The 17,313-nt window shown below is 39.7% G+C and overlaps 1 protein-coding gene across 6 annotated transcripts; it reads left to right on the forward strand.

Annotated features, from left to right (window-relative positions):
- Nucleotides 1–383: 383 nt before the first annotated feature.
- Nucleotides 384–16,273, forward strand: gata3 (GATA binding protein 3). Of its 6 annotated transcripts, none has more exons than XM_052554877.1 (6): nucleotides 384–515; nucleotides 5,890–6,278; nucleotides 7,410–7,889; nucleotides 10,401–10,546; nucleotides 12,300–12,425; nucleotides 14,891–16,273. In XM_052554877.1, exons 2-6 carry the CDS (start codon nucleotides 6,053–6,055, stop codon nucleotides 15,179–15,181), a joined length of 1,269 nt encoding a protein of 422 aa, XP_052410837.1. In that variant the 5' UTR covers nucleotides 384–515; nucleotides 5,890–6,052; the 3' UTR covers nucleotides 15,182–16,273. The 6 variants fall into 6 exon arrangements, with proteins under 6 accessions (XP_052410837.1, XP_052410835.1, XP_052410838.1 ...); XM_052554875.1 differs by having other exon boundaries at nucleotides 497–515; nucleotides 7,410–7,946; XM_052554874.1 differs by lacking the exon at nucleotides 384–515 and adding an exon at nucleotides 5,370–5,722 and having other exon boundaries at nucleotides 7,410–7,946.
- The last annotated feature ends 1,040 nt before the right edge of the window (nucleotides 16,274–17,313 follow it).

A 17,313-nucleotide genomic window follows, 5' to 3' on the forward strand; every position in this document is an offset into this window, starting at 1 on the left:
TAAAAACAAATTCAAATGGTCAAACCGTGGCAGGCGCTATCAGTCATCTCATGCATTATAGAGCTTCAGTCTGGCATCTAACGGGCTGCGAGGTTACGACTCACGGAGAAAAGCGGCGTGCTACGGAACGCACGCGGGCGGTACCTGTTCCCTCTCCGCGGCCCGGACGTCCACGTCCCCCCTCTCTCTCTCTGTTAAAAAGGTTCGTTACGGACGCGTGTGATCGCTCCCATTCAGATTTAAGTGTGTGTTTTTACTCCGCAGCCTGCACCGACCCGGAAGAGCTCGCGCTTGGTGTACAGTGAGTACGGTAAGTGTGTGTGTGCGTGCGCGCGCGAGTTAGAGAGAGTGTGTATATGTGTGTGTGTGTGTGTCTGTAGGCTAGAAGAAAAAAGGAGCCTAGTTTTTTTTCTCTCCTGCTGTAAATGCCATCGGCACTTCCATCTGTGTGTCACTTCACATCTGAAGCCCATCAGAAAAAAACGCCTGACCACGCGTCAACCACAATTCCGCAGGTCAGTAAACAGCTATTCGGATTTATATTTTCCATATTTTCTAAATTATTTCATAGCTCCACAATTAGCCTAGCTTCTAAAATTGTCGAATAAATTGATTTAGCTTGCATGTTCCTAAACGTTATGCATGCGTTTATATGCCAGTTCCTCGGATGCTTTGTTCCCCGGTTTCATATTTGGAGCAATACACATGGGCATGATAACAAACATTTCTGCATCAGATATGTTGGGTTTGCGAGTGTCAGTTATTTAAAAAAATAGATTTTTTTTTTCACATGTTTTGTTCTGTCTGAGGGTGGCACAGTCATTTAAAAATTCCAGACGTGTAGATGTCAGCTCTCATGAGCTTATTCATTTCACCCGACAGATATATAGGCTATGCGTTTCACCAGCACCCACGTCCACTTTCCGACAATCGGGGTGGGATTTTATGGACGCCCTGTATTTTAAGAGACATTTTCCCGCCTACCGTCCTCTAGATGAAAGATTTTAATGATCTATTACCACCTGAGAGTGAGCGACTATGCTTCCCTTAACCCGTGAAATTGATCTGATTAGCCCCGCAATGGGTCGTAAAGAGAAGTGGATTTGCTGAAACTGCGCTTCCAGTGTGTGTGTAGGGAGAGAGATAGAGAGAGAGAGAGAGGCAGAAATAGCGAGAGAGAGAGGATGGATGCATTTGTGTTGCTGGTTTGAAGAGCACTGGAAACACAGAGAAGAGGACGCGACATTAAGGCACATCATAGGCCGTCTTTCAGGGGCACGAGCTCGTTTGGTTTGTATTTGCATTGATTGGAGCTGAATGCGCGTAAAACAGCTGTTTCTCCCTGATAGCACGAGACCGGCCACAGCATTCAGCTGCACAGAGGAATGATCTGAAACCATGTCCTCAAATCAGCACTCGACCGAAAGGAAGAGATGCACTTTTGTTTGAACGAGAATATTCCTGCGATGTGCGTCTTTGTTTAGCCTATCCCCTGAGTGATGAAGTTGTTACATGCGACATCCCAAAGAGCACCAGTGGAGATCAAATAAATGCATTAGGCCTAAAGCAGCCTAATACATTTATGATGGTGTTATACGAACAGACGGATTCATATTTTGAGGCTAATATATTGGGGGATGGATCAATGAGAACGAATAAATAACGAATATTTTGGAAATTAATAATTTGGCCTGTTGCAGATTTATAGAGTTTGCTGTCATCAGCATCAATTCAAAACCATCTTTAGATGTTTCTCTCTCGAGCGACGAATTATCAAAAACAAAACCTGCACTCGAGGCTCTCATGTTTTTTCCCTCTCACCTTTTTTCTTAGAAATAAGTCAAACTCTCATTATGATGCAACTATCAGAATTTCACGTCCTCGACTGGGTTCTAAGAATTTGCAGCATAACCTACATAGGCCACCATCACACAGTTTACAAATTCAGAAAGAAAGTTCGTTCTTGAAAAGACGAAGTGTATGAATCACAAACCGCCTAATGTTCCGAGTTACCGTTTTAATTATTTTTGTTCTTCGTCTTTTTCTATAACAATAATAATAATTATAATTATTATTATTATGTTATAAAATTGATGTTATTGTTACTATGTTATATGATACAATTATAATAATACTTATAATTTTTATGTTTTTAAAAATTTTAATTATTTATTATAGTTTTTTTTTTAGAAATAGCAACACAACTAAATTTTATATATATATATCTTCCAGATAATTTGGGCAGAATTTATTATAACATTATGCTATTTAGAGCTGAGCTCTTTTGTGATTTTCCACAGCTGGGAACTGAGAAAAAAAGAAACGTTTTGTTGCTTGAAAATAAATGTGAAGAACAAGCCTTTAAAAGCGTGAATATTGCAAGTGTAGCGCTCATGTTTCGCTATGGATTGAACCCCCCTCTCCTGTCTTCATCTTTCGGTAGCTGGGGTGAAGTGTGTGTCCTCTGGTTCACCCCTCTCTGTTTGGACAGCTTTACCTGGGCACTCTAGGCCGACCCAAATCTCCTCACATCTTCAACTGGTCGCTACAAACGTCATGGAGGCTTGTGTTAAATAATTAATCACCATACAACCTACGCATGTATGACTTATGTATGGTGGGTCCGTATACTATATATAGGCCTACACAAATGACAAAATCAGTCATGCAGAAGGTGAACAGATAACAATCGTTCTCGCCTCCACGATCAACCAAAAATGAAAGCGGATGAAAATGAACACAATTGTTTTGATTTAGTGTATTATATAATTCACGAGAATGATAACAACAATGCTACTACTAGCCTACTCTAATAACAATAATAACAGTAGTCGCAATTTGTTTTTTAATTAGTAGGCTACTCTTGTGCACCATATTGTTTGTGAGAGCTTCATACCGTCATGACCTGCTTTCGGAATTTATCATTTGCTCACCCGTTCAAAAACACACTTCACCAAAATTATTACGGCGAGGTTTTATGTGTCGATAAATGGTGCTCGATAAACAAAGCGCGTTATCTGCGCACATCTTCTAACCCTTGTTATAGGATAGACTAAAATAAAACGGCCGGGTCTTAAGTTCTCACCCACAATGAAAAGTGTGATGCCTCCTGATTTTAATCAGCCTAGCCTGACACAATCATTCACAAATTATCTACCCAATCTTCAACCTGACCCAGTATCGCTGTCTACCACCGATTTGCTGTAGTGAATCAACCTGGTGGCCCCGACTAAAAAGAACGGGCCTGATTTAACATAGGCATATATATATATATATATATATATATATATATATATATATATATATATATATATATATATATATATATATATATATATAGCCTATATATGCTATGTACGGAATTGCAATGTATTTAATTTGTCTGGCTTTCTTTTTCACAAAATGCTATAGCTGTATAATAGGATTCTGTTCCATATTTTGTTTTGACAACCCGAAGTATAATAAATGACATCATTTTTTTTTTTTTTTTTTTTTTTGAGAGGGAAGCTCATCGAATACTTCCAGACTCGTGCCTCTAGTGTTCGGGACTGTTTCCATCCATGATCCGCGTACTAAGCTTAAGACATTCAGTCAAGAAACAAAACACATAATCAGGATTCCACTTTTACCGTCGCGTATTGCCTTGGAGTACCTCTAATGTACGCTCGCGCGGATCATTACACGCGTCCGCTGACAGCTCGACAATGACATTGAGCCAGTGCAACACTTTCCATCCAACTTCGGTCTTTACCACCGAGAGGAGAGGCTTTCCTCTTCGTACGAGGAGGAGGGAAGATGCACATTTCCTGAATCAGCATTTTTAACCAATTCCATTTATTTTTAAAGGAACATGAAAGGTTATTCGCCACGATGGAATGGAAATTGTCGTTTAGCCTACTATGCTTACCAGTTTTATTATTCACTTGAAATCACATTAAGCTATTTTAAGTAGCACTGGTGTTTTATTGTTTTCTGGACACCTAAAGAGAATAGCGACAGAAACGCAAGCTTGCAGAGCACATATTTCACATCCAGTGCGTAAAGTAGGCTATATTTCCTGCCCGTTTACTGACGTCACGTCCAGCGGCGTCGGCAGGGCTGGCCGTCATCTCAGAGCATTTCAGAGCATCAAACGAGCAGCCCAATTGCATTTTGTCAATCTGTAGGGATGGGCCGGCCCAACCGCAGCTTTACAGACAAAATATCACCCTAAGGGCCAAGGCCCCCCATTATTAGAGCGCAACCAAGTATAATAGCGAATAATACCAGACACTGTCCCTTAATGTAGCTTCTGAACACACTCTCAGAAGAAATACGTTCTCGTTATGTATTATGGGTTAAATTTTTACCCGTGCGCACTGAAAGGCTAGCTATTTGCCCCACTTTATACGTAATGGTCTCTTAAATTAATAATGATGCAATCATTCGGTTGGTGTCCTTCAAGTAATAAATAATACCGGCTAAATATGCTGGGGAAACCCTGTGTTTAAAATGTGAGAAGAGAGAAAGGTATGACCGTAGTCTTACCGCACCACTATAAGAGCCTCGTTTGAAAATGCAGAGGGAACCATTAGGAAAACGTGCTCGTCACCGCGAGAGGACGCACTGTCACAATTTAAAAGAGCAAACACACGAGCTCCCTCTGATAACACACACAGCCGTTTAGACACAAAAGACAGCAGGCCACAGAACGATGGTGCCCTTAGGACATAGCACTGATATTTGTAGATCTGTATTTTATTTATTTATAGGCACATTTATTTTACTAAGCAACCTTAATAAATTTCAATATTTATTCAGCGCTTAATTCATCTGTTTAAGAAATCTTTTTGATTTAAAGAAAACACATTTCAGTTTCTATTTCAGACGCTGCATTCTTCTTAATTTAAAATCAATATTTTTTTTCTTTATGGTTTAGGGCTAAATTATTTTAGCTTACACTTTATTTTACAGTCATAACAGCGAATTATGCAATTATATGCAACTAACCCTAAACCAAAATCTAACTCTACACTGAGGAGACTACTTGTTGTTAATATTAATATTCCTGTTAATATTGTTAATATTACTCAGTACTTAAATTTATAATTACATGGTAATAATAACATCTTAAAATAAAGTGTATCCTAAATATATTTAAGCTGCGTAAACACATTTGGCGTGTTTGGGTTTTATAGGCCTAATGTGTATTATATTTACACGTACTACTAAAAAAATGCCTTATTTTGTAAATGAATGGGGAGCAGAATTGGGCGCAGCTTCTGGTCATCTTTCCCTGGCCCACTTTATTCAATTAGTCCAGGCTGTTGGGCCCCGCCCCTGCTGATGACACCACAGACCCTCCTTAAGTTGCGTCGCGCCACAGCTGTCTGCGAGCATTGAGCTGACTGGCGCCATCCTGAAAGAATGCCTTCACTGTAAAAAAACACAGAGAGAGCAGAGCATTCAGAGACAGAGGGAGTGCGCACTAGAGAGAGCAAGAGAGAGAGAGAGATAGAGATAGAGGGAGGCATGGCAATAGAGTAAGAGGGAAGAGGGTTACTACTACTGCGCATAAACACAGATTTGATCGAACTTGTGCTCGGTCAGAAGGAAGAAAACGTATCCAGATCGACCCGGCTCGGCCTGAACCGTCAAACTCACTTGTTGAGTCTACGCAACGCAACAGCACTATACTGAGAGAGAGAAAAGAACTTGCGGAACTTGACGCGCGCTTGGATGAGTACGCTGACTTATGTCCAACATTAGTATAAATGCATTTGACTTTCACTAGTGTTTATTGAACGGACGGATCCAGTTTATTCGAGCTTCTGACAATTTGCCAATGACAGAAAGAACACAGACGAACGGACGGACTTTGTAAAAACAAATTGTCTTGTTCAATTTCAGGTGATCGGAAGTGAAAAAAAAAGAAAGAAAGAAAGAAAAAGGAACCTGTGGATTAAACAAAGGAGGAGTTTGGACTTTTTTGAACTTTCGTGTTGTGCGTTTCGGTGAGTGTATGAACGCTTGTTAAAAATAAATAAATAAGTCAAATAAAAGAATAAAAACAATGGAAGTAAGTCCGGAGCAGTCCCGTTGGGTGACCCACCATCACCCGGTCATTAACGGCCAGCATCCCGAGACACACCACCCAGGACTGGGACACTCCTACATGGACCCGTCGCAGTATCCCCTCGCCGACGATGTGGATTTATTGTTTAATATCGACGGACAGAGCAACCACCCGTACTACGGGAACTCGGTTCGGGCTGTGCAGAGGTACCCGCCACCTCACGGTAAGTATATCAGCCCTAAATGATTTTGCATTATTCCTCTTATCTCCATTTTGACTAAATTAATAATGTGTAGTAAGAGAGAAACTGCTCTTAGGATTGTACTGAAAATGCAACTGACATTTTGAACGGTGTTAGTGTAGCTTACGTGTGGCTTACCTGAAGTGGTGTGTCACTGGTTTCACATCTTTCTAGTATTCTATGGTTATATGGTTATTTAGGGTATACAGTAATTATATAATACTACAGTGCATTGCTTTCATTTTAGAAAACCGTTTTATTAAATTTTAATGTGATCAAAAATAAAATGTAAACATGCACCGTTATTCGAAAACACACATAACTATTATGTTGGTAGAATGATGTTGTAATATATTAAAGTAAAGTATTTCTATTAGCACTACTTGGCTGGGGCTCAGGTGAATAATTTGATGATTTAATGATTTAAAAGTCGTTCTCTAAATAATGAAGCGATTTTTTCCTTTACGAGGTACTTGAATTTTAGTGCGGAAGAACAATTGCTTTAAATTATTGACACGACTTCCTGAGCGGAATGGGGCAAAGCGTGACCTTGTTTCTCTGTTGAATTGCCCCATCTCTAAAAATATCTAAACTCCGTGCAGCATCAATAGATACTGGTGGGTATCGAAAGTCTTTTGAAAGAGAGAAACTCTCGAGGGCTGTTAATTGCGACCCTTCCCATGCAGCGCCATCGAAAGCCTTTTAGAGTAATGTAGGCCTTTACGTGCTGTTTCACAATTTTCATTACTCATTTAGTCAAGTTGCACTAGTTCTTTTATGCCACAAAAGACCGTTGCTAGAATGTGTTACAGCGCATAAAATACCATATATGCGTGAAATACACGTAAAAACGTATAATAGAAATCAAGGTGTAAAATAATATCATTTTTGCCTGTTATTTGAAATGTATATTTACACGTGTTATTATTATACACCTTTCTTTATTTCTGTCGTTTATTATACACACATAATTGTGAAGTTTAAAGATCGTGTTTACAAAACAACGTTTTTTTTGTTCTAATCGTTCAGATGTCATTTCTTGGCTCCTTAATGTGACGAATCCCACAGCCCCACCTCGTCCTGTCCTGACAACAGGCTTGTCTTTTGTTTCAGCAGGTACTCAGGTGTGTCGCCCATCATTGCTGCACGGCTCTCTTCCTTGGCTCGATGGAAGTAAATCTATCGGGCCTCACCACAGTACCTCCCCCTGGAACCTCGGGCATTTCCCCAAGACTTCCCTGCATCACAGTTCCCCTGGGCCTCTGTCCGTCTACCCCCCAGCCTCCTCCTCCTCGCTGTCCGGTGGCCACTCCAGCCCACACCTCTTCACCTTTCCCCCCACTCCACCCAAAGATGTGTCCCCTGACCCCTCAATTTCCACGTCAGGTTCGGGCTCATCCATACGGCAGGAGGACAAAGAGTGCATTAAGTACCAGGTGTCTCTGGCCGAAAGCATGAAGCTGGATTCGGCTCATAGTCGGAGCATGGCCTCTATCGGACCGGGCGCGTCCTCCGCGCACCACCCCATCGCCACTTACCCATCCTATGTGTCCGATTACGGGCCGGGGCTCTTCCCACCAAGTAGCCTGATAGGTGGGTCCTCTTCTAGTTATGGTTCCAAAACGAGACCAAAAACAAGGTCCTGTTCAGGTAGGCGTGCGCTTTACTACCCTTTGATTTTTTACTAACATAATCATAAGATCATTAAACAGTAGATTTTACTCTAAAAAGCTATATTATTGTGCACTTGCCATTCTCCTCGTTTTCCTCAAAAACAGCCTCCCAGGTTAGCCAATTACCAGACTACTGATTTCCCTTTTTTTTTGGTCTGTGCCAAGGCTTCGCTATCAAATTTGGGCACATTCCACCTCCCTTATTCACAGTGCATCAATGGCTCTACTCCTTAAAATACAAAAGGAATCTGCAATGATTAAAGATGTTACAAAAAGATAAGGTTAAATAAAATAAAGCATATATATATATATATATATATATATATATATACATATACACATACACACAAATATATATATATTAATAATTAATATGATTATTTTGAGCCGTTCGATGATTAATTTTTCTTTTTCTTTCTTTTTTTTTTTTTTTGGTAGCAGTTTAAATGATCAATCCCCAATAGACTTCTTCTTTTACAGAAATGAGAGATTTGTTAACACCCCTGCCTTGTACTATTCCGTTATTATTTTTCACATTGAATAATATTATATTTAATGTCGTCGAGTTACAAAGCGGAATTAGCTTCCCTGATTTATTAAACGTCGCTCAGCATATGCAGATGAGTCTACAAGTTCGAAGCGGAGTGCTCGGGTTTTCCGGATGTAGATGTGTGTGTGTGCGTGCGCGTTTTCTCTCTGATCTCTTGCTCCTCTTGTGCCTCGCAGTGCACGGCCCCGTCTCTCTCGCGTTTATATGTTTAAGCTAATCCAATTATTTTCAGACTGCTGCACGCGACAGTTGCATTGTTTACTTTGCGCAGAAACTTTGATAGAGTCCGGATGCGCAGCGGATCGCTCGGAATAACGAATGAGCTGGCGCAGTGCTCGGCCGACATGCACAGACAAGAGTGTAATCCAAACACACAGAGAAAATGATTTCAAAAGGTCAACCAGCTTTTTAAATGCGATTAGAGAACGGACGATTTTTAAAGTCATGGTCTATTCATAACGATTGATTTCATAATGAGAGAAAATATCTATTCTGCTCTCTCATACAATTTTTTTATTAATTATTATTATTATTATTCACACACATACACACAAATATATATATATATATATATATATATATATATATATATATATATATATATATATATATATATATATATATATATATATATATATATATATATATATTGCTATTTAATTCGTTTGCTGTTTTATTTGGAATAGCTACATAGTTTGCACAAGCACAAACTATATCGAAGCACTACCACTAAAGTTCTAGCGTCGTTCTTTTTAGGTTTTATTTTGAACCAATTTTGGATGCTGCGCGATTTTCTATAGATGCAGCAGAACGCTCTTTTTTTACGCACTTGTGTGTGTGTCACTGTCTGAGGTGAAACGCTCGCGAGCGCTGTGGTTTTTGGGGCAGTAAGCAGAGGCACAAAGAGACTCGTTGCCTCCACACACGAGGACAGGAATGCTGCCGGGTACAGGGGGGCTTGCACGGCGAGCTTGTTTTTCGTTTCAGCGGAGCGACCGGAGGCGTGGGTCACTGAACATGTGAAGCGCGCGCCCTTCACCTGTCAGTCAAACGGAAAGAATGCCAATCAAACGCCACGGTGTTTTAATTACGTAAAGAGAGCGGGTTACACCATGAGTTAATTAGACCGACTCTTTCACTTACCGTTGCTGAATCTATTTAACATTATTCCAGCCTTAGATTCTAAAATCTTCTTTAACATATCATAAATAAGTCTTCTTAGTAATGAACCGGGAGGTTGTTTCTTTGGAAATCGAGTCATGTCGCTTTATCCAGCAAGCTATATTATATTTGCGATCCCCTCTTCTAATAAATGATGCAGTATTTTCAAGACATCGTTGTTTAGAGCCTGCAGCAGCTAAGATACTTTTGATAAGACCTATCTCTGTGTACATTTTCACAGCATTGCCTACTTTGAACCGCTAAGTTATTTGCAGATCTTATCAGATGATGTCACATATCTGACGATTGAAGAGTTAAGCTCAGTGATGTCATATTAGATAATGTTTTTTTTTTTATGTGGTAATGCATTAATAATAATAATGATAATAATATGTTATTAATGCATTTCATATTCATCATTTTTATCAATGCAAATCTTCAGCCTGTTTGAGTTTTTGATATTGCCTTTTCATATTTTTTTTAATGAATAATTAATTATTTGTGTTTTTTTTATGTGTGCAATAACTCTTTCATATTAAAACAGTTATTAGTAAATATTTTGCTTATATAATTTTGATATGTAATTATATCAAAGCGACTGGCCACGGGCGTTTAGTAGATGTCCGCTAGTGGCCTGTGATGATTGTGTTGTGTGCATGAAAGTGTGTTTTAATGGTTCTAAAAAATCAGTTGTGCATGCGTGTGTGTCTGTGTTCGCAGAGGGTAGAGAATGTGTTAACTGCGGGGCCACCTCGACTCCTCTGTGGCGGAGGGATGGCACCGGTCACTATTTGTGTAACGCCTGCGGACTGTACCACAAGATGAACGGCCAGAACCGACCCCTCATCAAGCCCAAGCGGAGGCTGGTATGTTGCTCGATTGCACTGCATTAATGACACTTGTCTTTTTCTCTTTTTCTACCCAGGAAGAAGTGTTAGCTGCAAGAAATTGACTCGCCAAGCGCAGGTGTCATTTCTTTAAGATTAAGCAATAGCAGTTATTATTATTATTATTATTACTATCATCATTAATGATAATAATGCCATTTTATGTATCAGATTTTCTTTTCTTTTTCTTCTACCCCCCCCCCCCCCCGCTCTGAACAAATCCGTAGACAATTTAATTTTATCGCAAATATTGCTGACACTGTGTCTACGTGTCAGCATAACGAAATTTGTCACGGAGAGACTTCAAACAGTTGTGAAACGAGCGCTTATCTCAAATGAGTACGCGTGGGAGGCGATCAGCTCCGTCAGGTCAAATATGTCTGCAGAAATTAGGTTCAATTCTGACAATATGCCATTCATCAGGGGACACTGTTTCACAGGGATTTAATAAACGGGGGAGAGAGAGAGAGAAACTGTGTTTTTCAAATGGCCTGGCAGCACAGACACGTCTCTCTTTGGGCTTTGGATAGAGTCGAGGTTCTTGAGGCGCGGAGAAATAGTCCGAGCGCTGCTATTTTGGCATCGGCCTTCTCTCCCTCTCTAATGTGAAAAGCCGACTTCCCAGGAAAAGACTGGCGGATATCTGAGCGCTGCTGATAAAGCTCCTCGAACAACAGCGCTCGCTCCCGCAGTCTAAACATACAGGCGAGAACGCGCAGAAAGGAGTCACGACTTCAGATTGATCTTCGCTAAGCTCAAGTAGTCCAGAAAAAGAGAAAATAATAGCTCGAAGAAGAATAAAACGCAAATAAATAGATCAAGCGACCTGTATAGAACCAATATTGTTGTCTTTGCCTGATGTGTTCGAATTGAATTTATTTGGCAATACAATTTAGCTGTATTTTGTAATTTCCAAACGATCAAAAATAAATAAAATTATAAAAAAATAAAAATAAAGAAAAAACGGCCAGTCATTATAAGTAAGGTCGCTTCAATGAATCATGCTTTTATCAATTTGTCTTTAAATGGAATTAAACGAAACAGTTAAGAATCGTTTGACATTTCAGTACATTAACCCAGAACACAGCATGAATTTTCTTTCTGCATATTTCAAAATATGTTGCCGATCTCTACAAATTCATTGCATTTTTTTTTGTTTTCCCTTGTTTCCCATTATCTTTTTTCCTTGTTGTTTCTATTTATTTTTTTCCTTATTATTTATATTTGTTTTATATATTATATTTATATTTGATTATGTGAGTAACTGCTTAAAATTAATAATTCTAACTGCTTTTAATCAATGCATGCTAATCTAGAGCAAGGTATTTTAGTGCAGCATATTGATGTGAATAAAGATTGCTAATATCTAACTGAAGGTTGATGTTTAAACGTGGATCCATTTCATGCAGAGCCGCTGTTTCTCCATCATTTAACGGGAAAATGTCATCAGCTTTAATGGGCACTATTTAAACCAGTGCTTTCATGTCCTCTGTAAATATTTAGGTTTGAGCGGGCATGTGCGCAAGGCACTATTTTTACCCTAGAGTTTAAGGCACCAGTGTTATGGAGATCTCTTTTCCTCTGACATATGTCTGCATCGCTCATAACCATTTGCAGCTTCGGGAAACAAGAGGGTTGGGGGCCATCAGCACTGTAGGAATGCAATCATCATCTTAAGATATTATAGTATGAGTGTAATAACCGTGGTTCTTTCTTTGTGTGTCTCCATCAGTCCGCTGCCAGACGAGCGGGGACCTCGTGCGCAAACTGTCAAACGACCACGACGACACTGTGGCGGAGAAATGCGAACGGCGATCCCGTCTGCAATGCCTGCGGCCTCTATTACAAATTACACAATGTAAGCTCCATAGCTGTCTTACGCTTATCTAGTAAGATATTTTCTATCTTTTCTTTGCATGATGGCAGCTTTCATGCCATTTCTTTCATTTTCTTTCTTTCTTTCTTTCTTTCTTTCTTTCTTTCTTTCTTTCTTTCTTTCTTTCTTTCTTTCTTTCTTTCTTTCTTTCTTTCTTTCTTTCTTTCTTTCATAACATTCTTCATGAACAAGGTTCATGCATTAACTACTCAAAAATGACTAGGGATCATTATAATAGTCAATCACACCAGCTGTTGAATTTTAATTTTTTCCATCCAAAAAGTTCAGATTTGTTGCATATTCCAAAGCCTGTCCAAGTCTATTATAGTAGTTTGTATTGTGATTTTCACACCCCAGGGACAACTTAACCCAATCTGCGAAAACTGTAATGTTTTAACCTTCCCCAATGGTCTCAAGCCGTTAGGGATTCGTCTTGTTCTTCCTCATATTATTATTTATTTTTATGGCTATTACGGTAGAGCTAAACTGCTAGTACTGTTGTACTATTGAATTACACTTCAGTTGGTGGTATTTCTATGTTAAACATATGCTGGGGAACATTTTCATTCTACCTAATCAGCTCTGGTATCCTGTATCATCACACTTTGAGGCCCCATGCTCCTGTTACATTCCCCTACTAGTCACGCAAGCGCACCCTTTTAAATCATTTTGCCATGTTGCTTTTGGCTGTTTTATAAGAACTCGAAAAAAATACAAATTAATTCCCCTAAACCTGACCTAGGTTATCAGGGAAACAAATAACATGTATTATCATTTGAAACAACCCAAGAGTTCGGGTAATTGGAAAATGAGTTTGTCTTGGTCCATCCTATTTTCTGTTCAGGTCGGCCTGCTTTGAATCAGATTCCAGATTTTGCATGCTTTATTAAGCTGAGCTCTCTCCAGAGTGTTCTTCACTAACTCACATGTTTGCATTATCACAACCACTCCCATCTCTCATTGAGCCGACTGGGATTTCAGTCAGAAGAACTGAGTTGTGATTGTGTTTGTATGTCTGTCAGTCTGGGGTTAGACTTCTGATCTGTTTCCTTCTCAGTTTCTATATGCGGTCATTTCAATCCCCGAATAACGTTTAAGTGTGTTTCTAATAGCCGACGGCTATAAGCATGTGTTTCTCTGATGCCCAATGGAGATATTTTAAATGAACAGTTTTGCTTTGGGGTGTGAGTTCACACACATACACACACACACACACACACACACTGGCATTTTACATCCGTGGTTGGCCAATATGGGTTTTCTGATAACTGACGTCAATGCAGATTTCTAGAGAACAGTTTTTGCAGATACGTTTTTTTATATATATAATCCAATTTGATGTTAACAAAAGAGAAATTTATTACAAATTCTGAAAATAGTTAAATGGAATTACTAAATTACTTAAACATTGTAATTCTTTTAGAAGTCCAGATAGTAAATTTAAAGTAGAAAGTGCATTTGGTTGAAATCAAACACCTGTAAAGGAATATGTCTTAGTTTCACTTTATATCTCTTGAACAAAGCATCCACAGTGTTTTAAGACAGAGAGGGAGAAAGAGACGGTCCAATTATGGGGTGAAAGTGTCAGGCTTTGGCAGACGGACACTCGAACTCGGCTGGTGAGAGTCTGGGCTTTCTCTCTTTGGCTAGACTGGCACTGTCCATGCCTGGCGTCTGGGTTCCAGAGGCTAAATCCAGCCTAGTCCTGATGTGACCCGACACAAACACTCGTAAATACAGTCACGCTTGCTCAAACAAAGAAACGTACATATTGGCGATATAGTGTAGCTCTATTACACATTCTAGCACTGGAGTATTACTATGAGTGTGTGAAGTGAGCATATTTTTTTTTAACCAAATCTTAATTCCTTTCTCCAAGACAGCAATTACAACAATTAGATCACTTTTTTTTTCTTTAATGGACCACAAAAAAACAAAACCAAAAATTATTCACATTGAAAGTCAATGGGGTCTAAAACCACACTTTCATTGTATAGACTGTTTAAAAAAAAAAAAAACTTCTTTTGTGTTTGAACAGAGAAAGTAATACATTTTGGAGCGGCATGAGTAAAATCCATCCCTTTAGGTTTCTCAGATAGTATTTCTTAGAAAAACATTTCGCAGTGTCCCAAACGTGGTCTGATCTACTTAACTCTATAGTCCAAAATGTCATTACGAACTCTCATTATGAATTGTCTCCCTTGTGTCTATTTTTATTTCTCATAAGGATTTTTAGGAGAAACATCTGAGATCAAGTTAATACTCAAAAGGAACATAACTGGTTTTAGGTCTCCTCGAATATGAGGGACCAATTTTAAAGCAATAAAGTGTTCCTCAGGATCTGTTATTCAATGCAAAATGAAGACGTTTTTCCATTATGCTCCTGTCTTATGTAAGCACGCTGGTCCCATGGCCATTATTAACGTCTGCCGCGTCTTTCCTCGCAGATCAACCGACCGCTCACCATGAAGAAAGAGGGCATCCAGACCCGAAACAGGAAGATGTCCAGCAAGTCCAAGAAGAGCAAAAAGTCCCATGACAGCATGGATGATTTCTCCAAAAGCTTGATGGAAAAGAACAGTTCTTTCAGCCCGGCCGCTCTGTCGCGTCACATGACCTCGTTCCCTCCCTTCTCGCACTCCGGCCACATGTTGACCACGCCCACTCCCATGCACCCCTCCTCCGGCTTGCCCTTCGCCCCTCACCACCCTTCCAGTATGGTGACGGCGATGGGCTAGAGTGCCCTTCTACCTCCGACCGCCCAATCTCCCGACGGTGGACGTCTCAAAGCACCGTTAACCTTGAAGCCTGTCACCTGCCGCAACCCTCCGACCTTGAACCAGCTCTCTCACATGCTCCGTCTGAGCTACAAGCTCCCCCCAAGACCCCTTCTCCGGTATAACCCCGCTTAAACCCCTCAAACCCTATATAATGAGGGAGAGACAGTGAGAATGAAAGAGAAAAGACAATGACTTTCTTCATCGCCCCTCCAATCATGAAGCCCCACGCTGATGTCAACCTTCATTTGTGTACAAATGCCATCTTTCCTGTAGGCATCAAGGCACAAACATTGCGAGACTTTAAACAAACCTCCTCTAATTCCCCAACCCGCTCCCTTTCTTCTTCTACGCATCTCCTCTTCTTCAAACCCGTGAGACATGAGGAATCGAGCTGTGAATGACAACAGGAGATGAACTCTGCATATATTTGTAAAAAAATTGTCTGAAATACATTTAATGAAGACTTTTTAAAGCGCAAAATGAGAAAAGGCGAGGTCAGGAAATGCCCGTGGGCAGCTAATGATAAGAAGGGTACGACTCAAACCTGGAAGATGGAACACGATTTCTATCCGAGAAAAGTAAGAGACGAGATGTAGGGAGAAGAAAAGTAGAAAGGAAATGGTGTGTAATGCATTAAAACTTGTAGTCAGGTCTGTCTCGCAGACTTCCAGCTACTCCTCTGGATGTGTTATAGGTCTTGGGCAATTGGTTTGTGTTCACACATACACACACACACTCATGCACACACACACTCATGCACACACACATACACACACACACACACACACTCACGTATACACCTGAAAGACTTCTTTGGGCCCAGGTTATATGCATTGTGAAAAAAAGTTCCTGTATTTGTTATTTGTATGTATAATTCAGAGTACCAAAAATATGAAAGAAACAAAGATGTAGAATTATTTCTTTATGTAATGCAGACTGAATGGTTGTACAAATTTAATAATCACTAGTGTAAAAAAAGACTTGCTTTTTGTTAATTTTTCTTTTTCCTCTTTAAAATAATAAACTAGTTTAATCTCTGTTGACATCATACGAGGACGCAACGGTGGAAGCTTTTGTGAGTGTTTGTGTACGACTTTGTGTGTGACTGCGAGGGTGAGTTTTTGTGGGTATATGTCACTGTGAATGTGTGATATCTGACACATGGCTTTTGCTAGCCACAAGGACACCTCTAGATTTACCCAGAATGCTGTTGGCCACATATCAACAGGAAGCCTAGAAATAAACAGACATGTTGTGAGCCTAGAACTCCTCACGCTACCCATGTGAGTATGACATTCCATCAACACTGCTGTTAGCATGCTAAGCACAAGAGACATGTTAGGGCACAAATAAGAGTATTGGCAGTCAGGAGATCGGAAGGCCACCTTCTGTCCAAATTATGTTGAAAGTGATATAGTTTTTTGTGTCTTTACGTTTTGAAGAGTTAAACAAGTTTAAAATACCTTGGGACAGCAGCACCTTACAATAACAAGTAAGTTCCATGATTAATCAAAGATGTGATACATCATTTCATAATAGTGAATTTCTTTGAAAAAGCAAACTGTACTGTAGGAATGTGATGAACATGGCAATGAAATTAACAACACAATCTTAGTTTTAGAAAAAAAGAAAAGAAAAGGCAACAAGAACATAGCCTTATGGGTAGACTATTGTAAAAGTAAAAGCAGAAAATACCCTCGGCTTGCTAATACACAGTAAATGTAGAAAAGAAACTAATAAGTCTGCAAAAAAGTGGTTAAACGTTTCTGTGGTGCGATTAGGCTTAGGTTGGCATCTCAGGGGTAAGTTTACACTGCAATTTGGATCTTGACAAAGTTTTGGACGTTAAGTGTTTACAAACCAAAAACCGAAGCAGAACAATACAAAATACTTCAATCGCAATTTGGGGCTAAAGTGTAGGTCTGCAAAGTCAATAAGAGACAACGCAAGAACATTAAAAATGTTCAAAAGCAGTCATTACACATGCAGGAAATCTTTTTTTTTTTGGGGGGGGGGATGACTTTGATCAGTAGTTCATTGTGGGTTTGCAGGGTCATTGCTTACTGTTCCATTGTAGCTAGCCATGGTCT

Source organism: Carassius gibelio, chromosome B4 (genome assembly GCF_023724105.1).
Source record: "Carassius gibelio isolate Cgi1373 ecotype wild population from Czech Republic chromosome B4, carGib1.2-hapl.c, whole genome shotgun sequence".
NCBI classification, from domain to species: Eukaryota; Metazoa; Chordata; class Actinopteri; order Cypriniformes; family Cyprinidae; genus Carassius; species Carassius gibelio.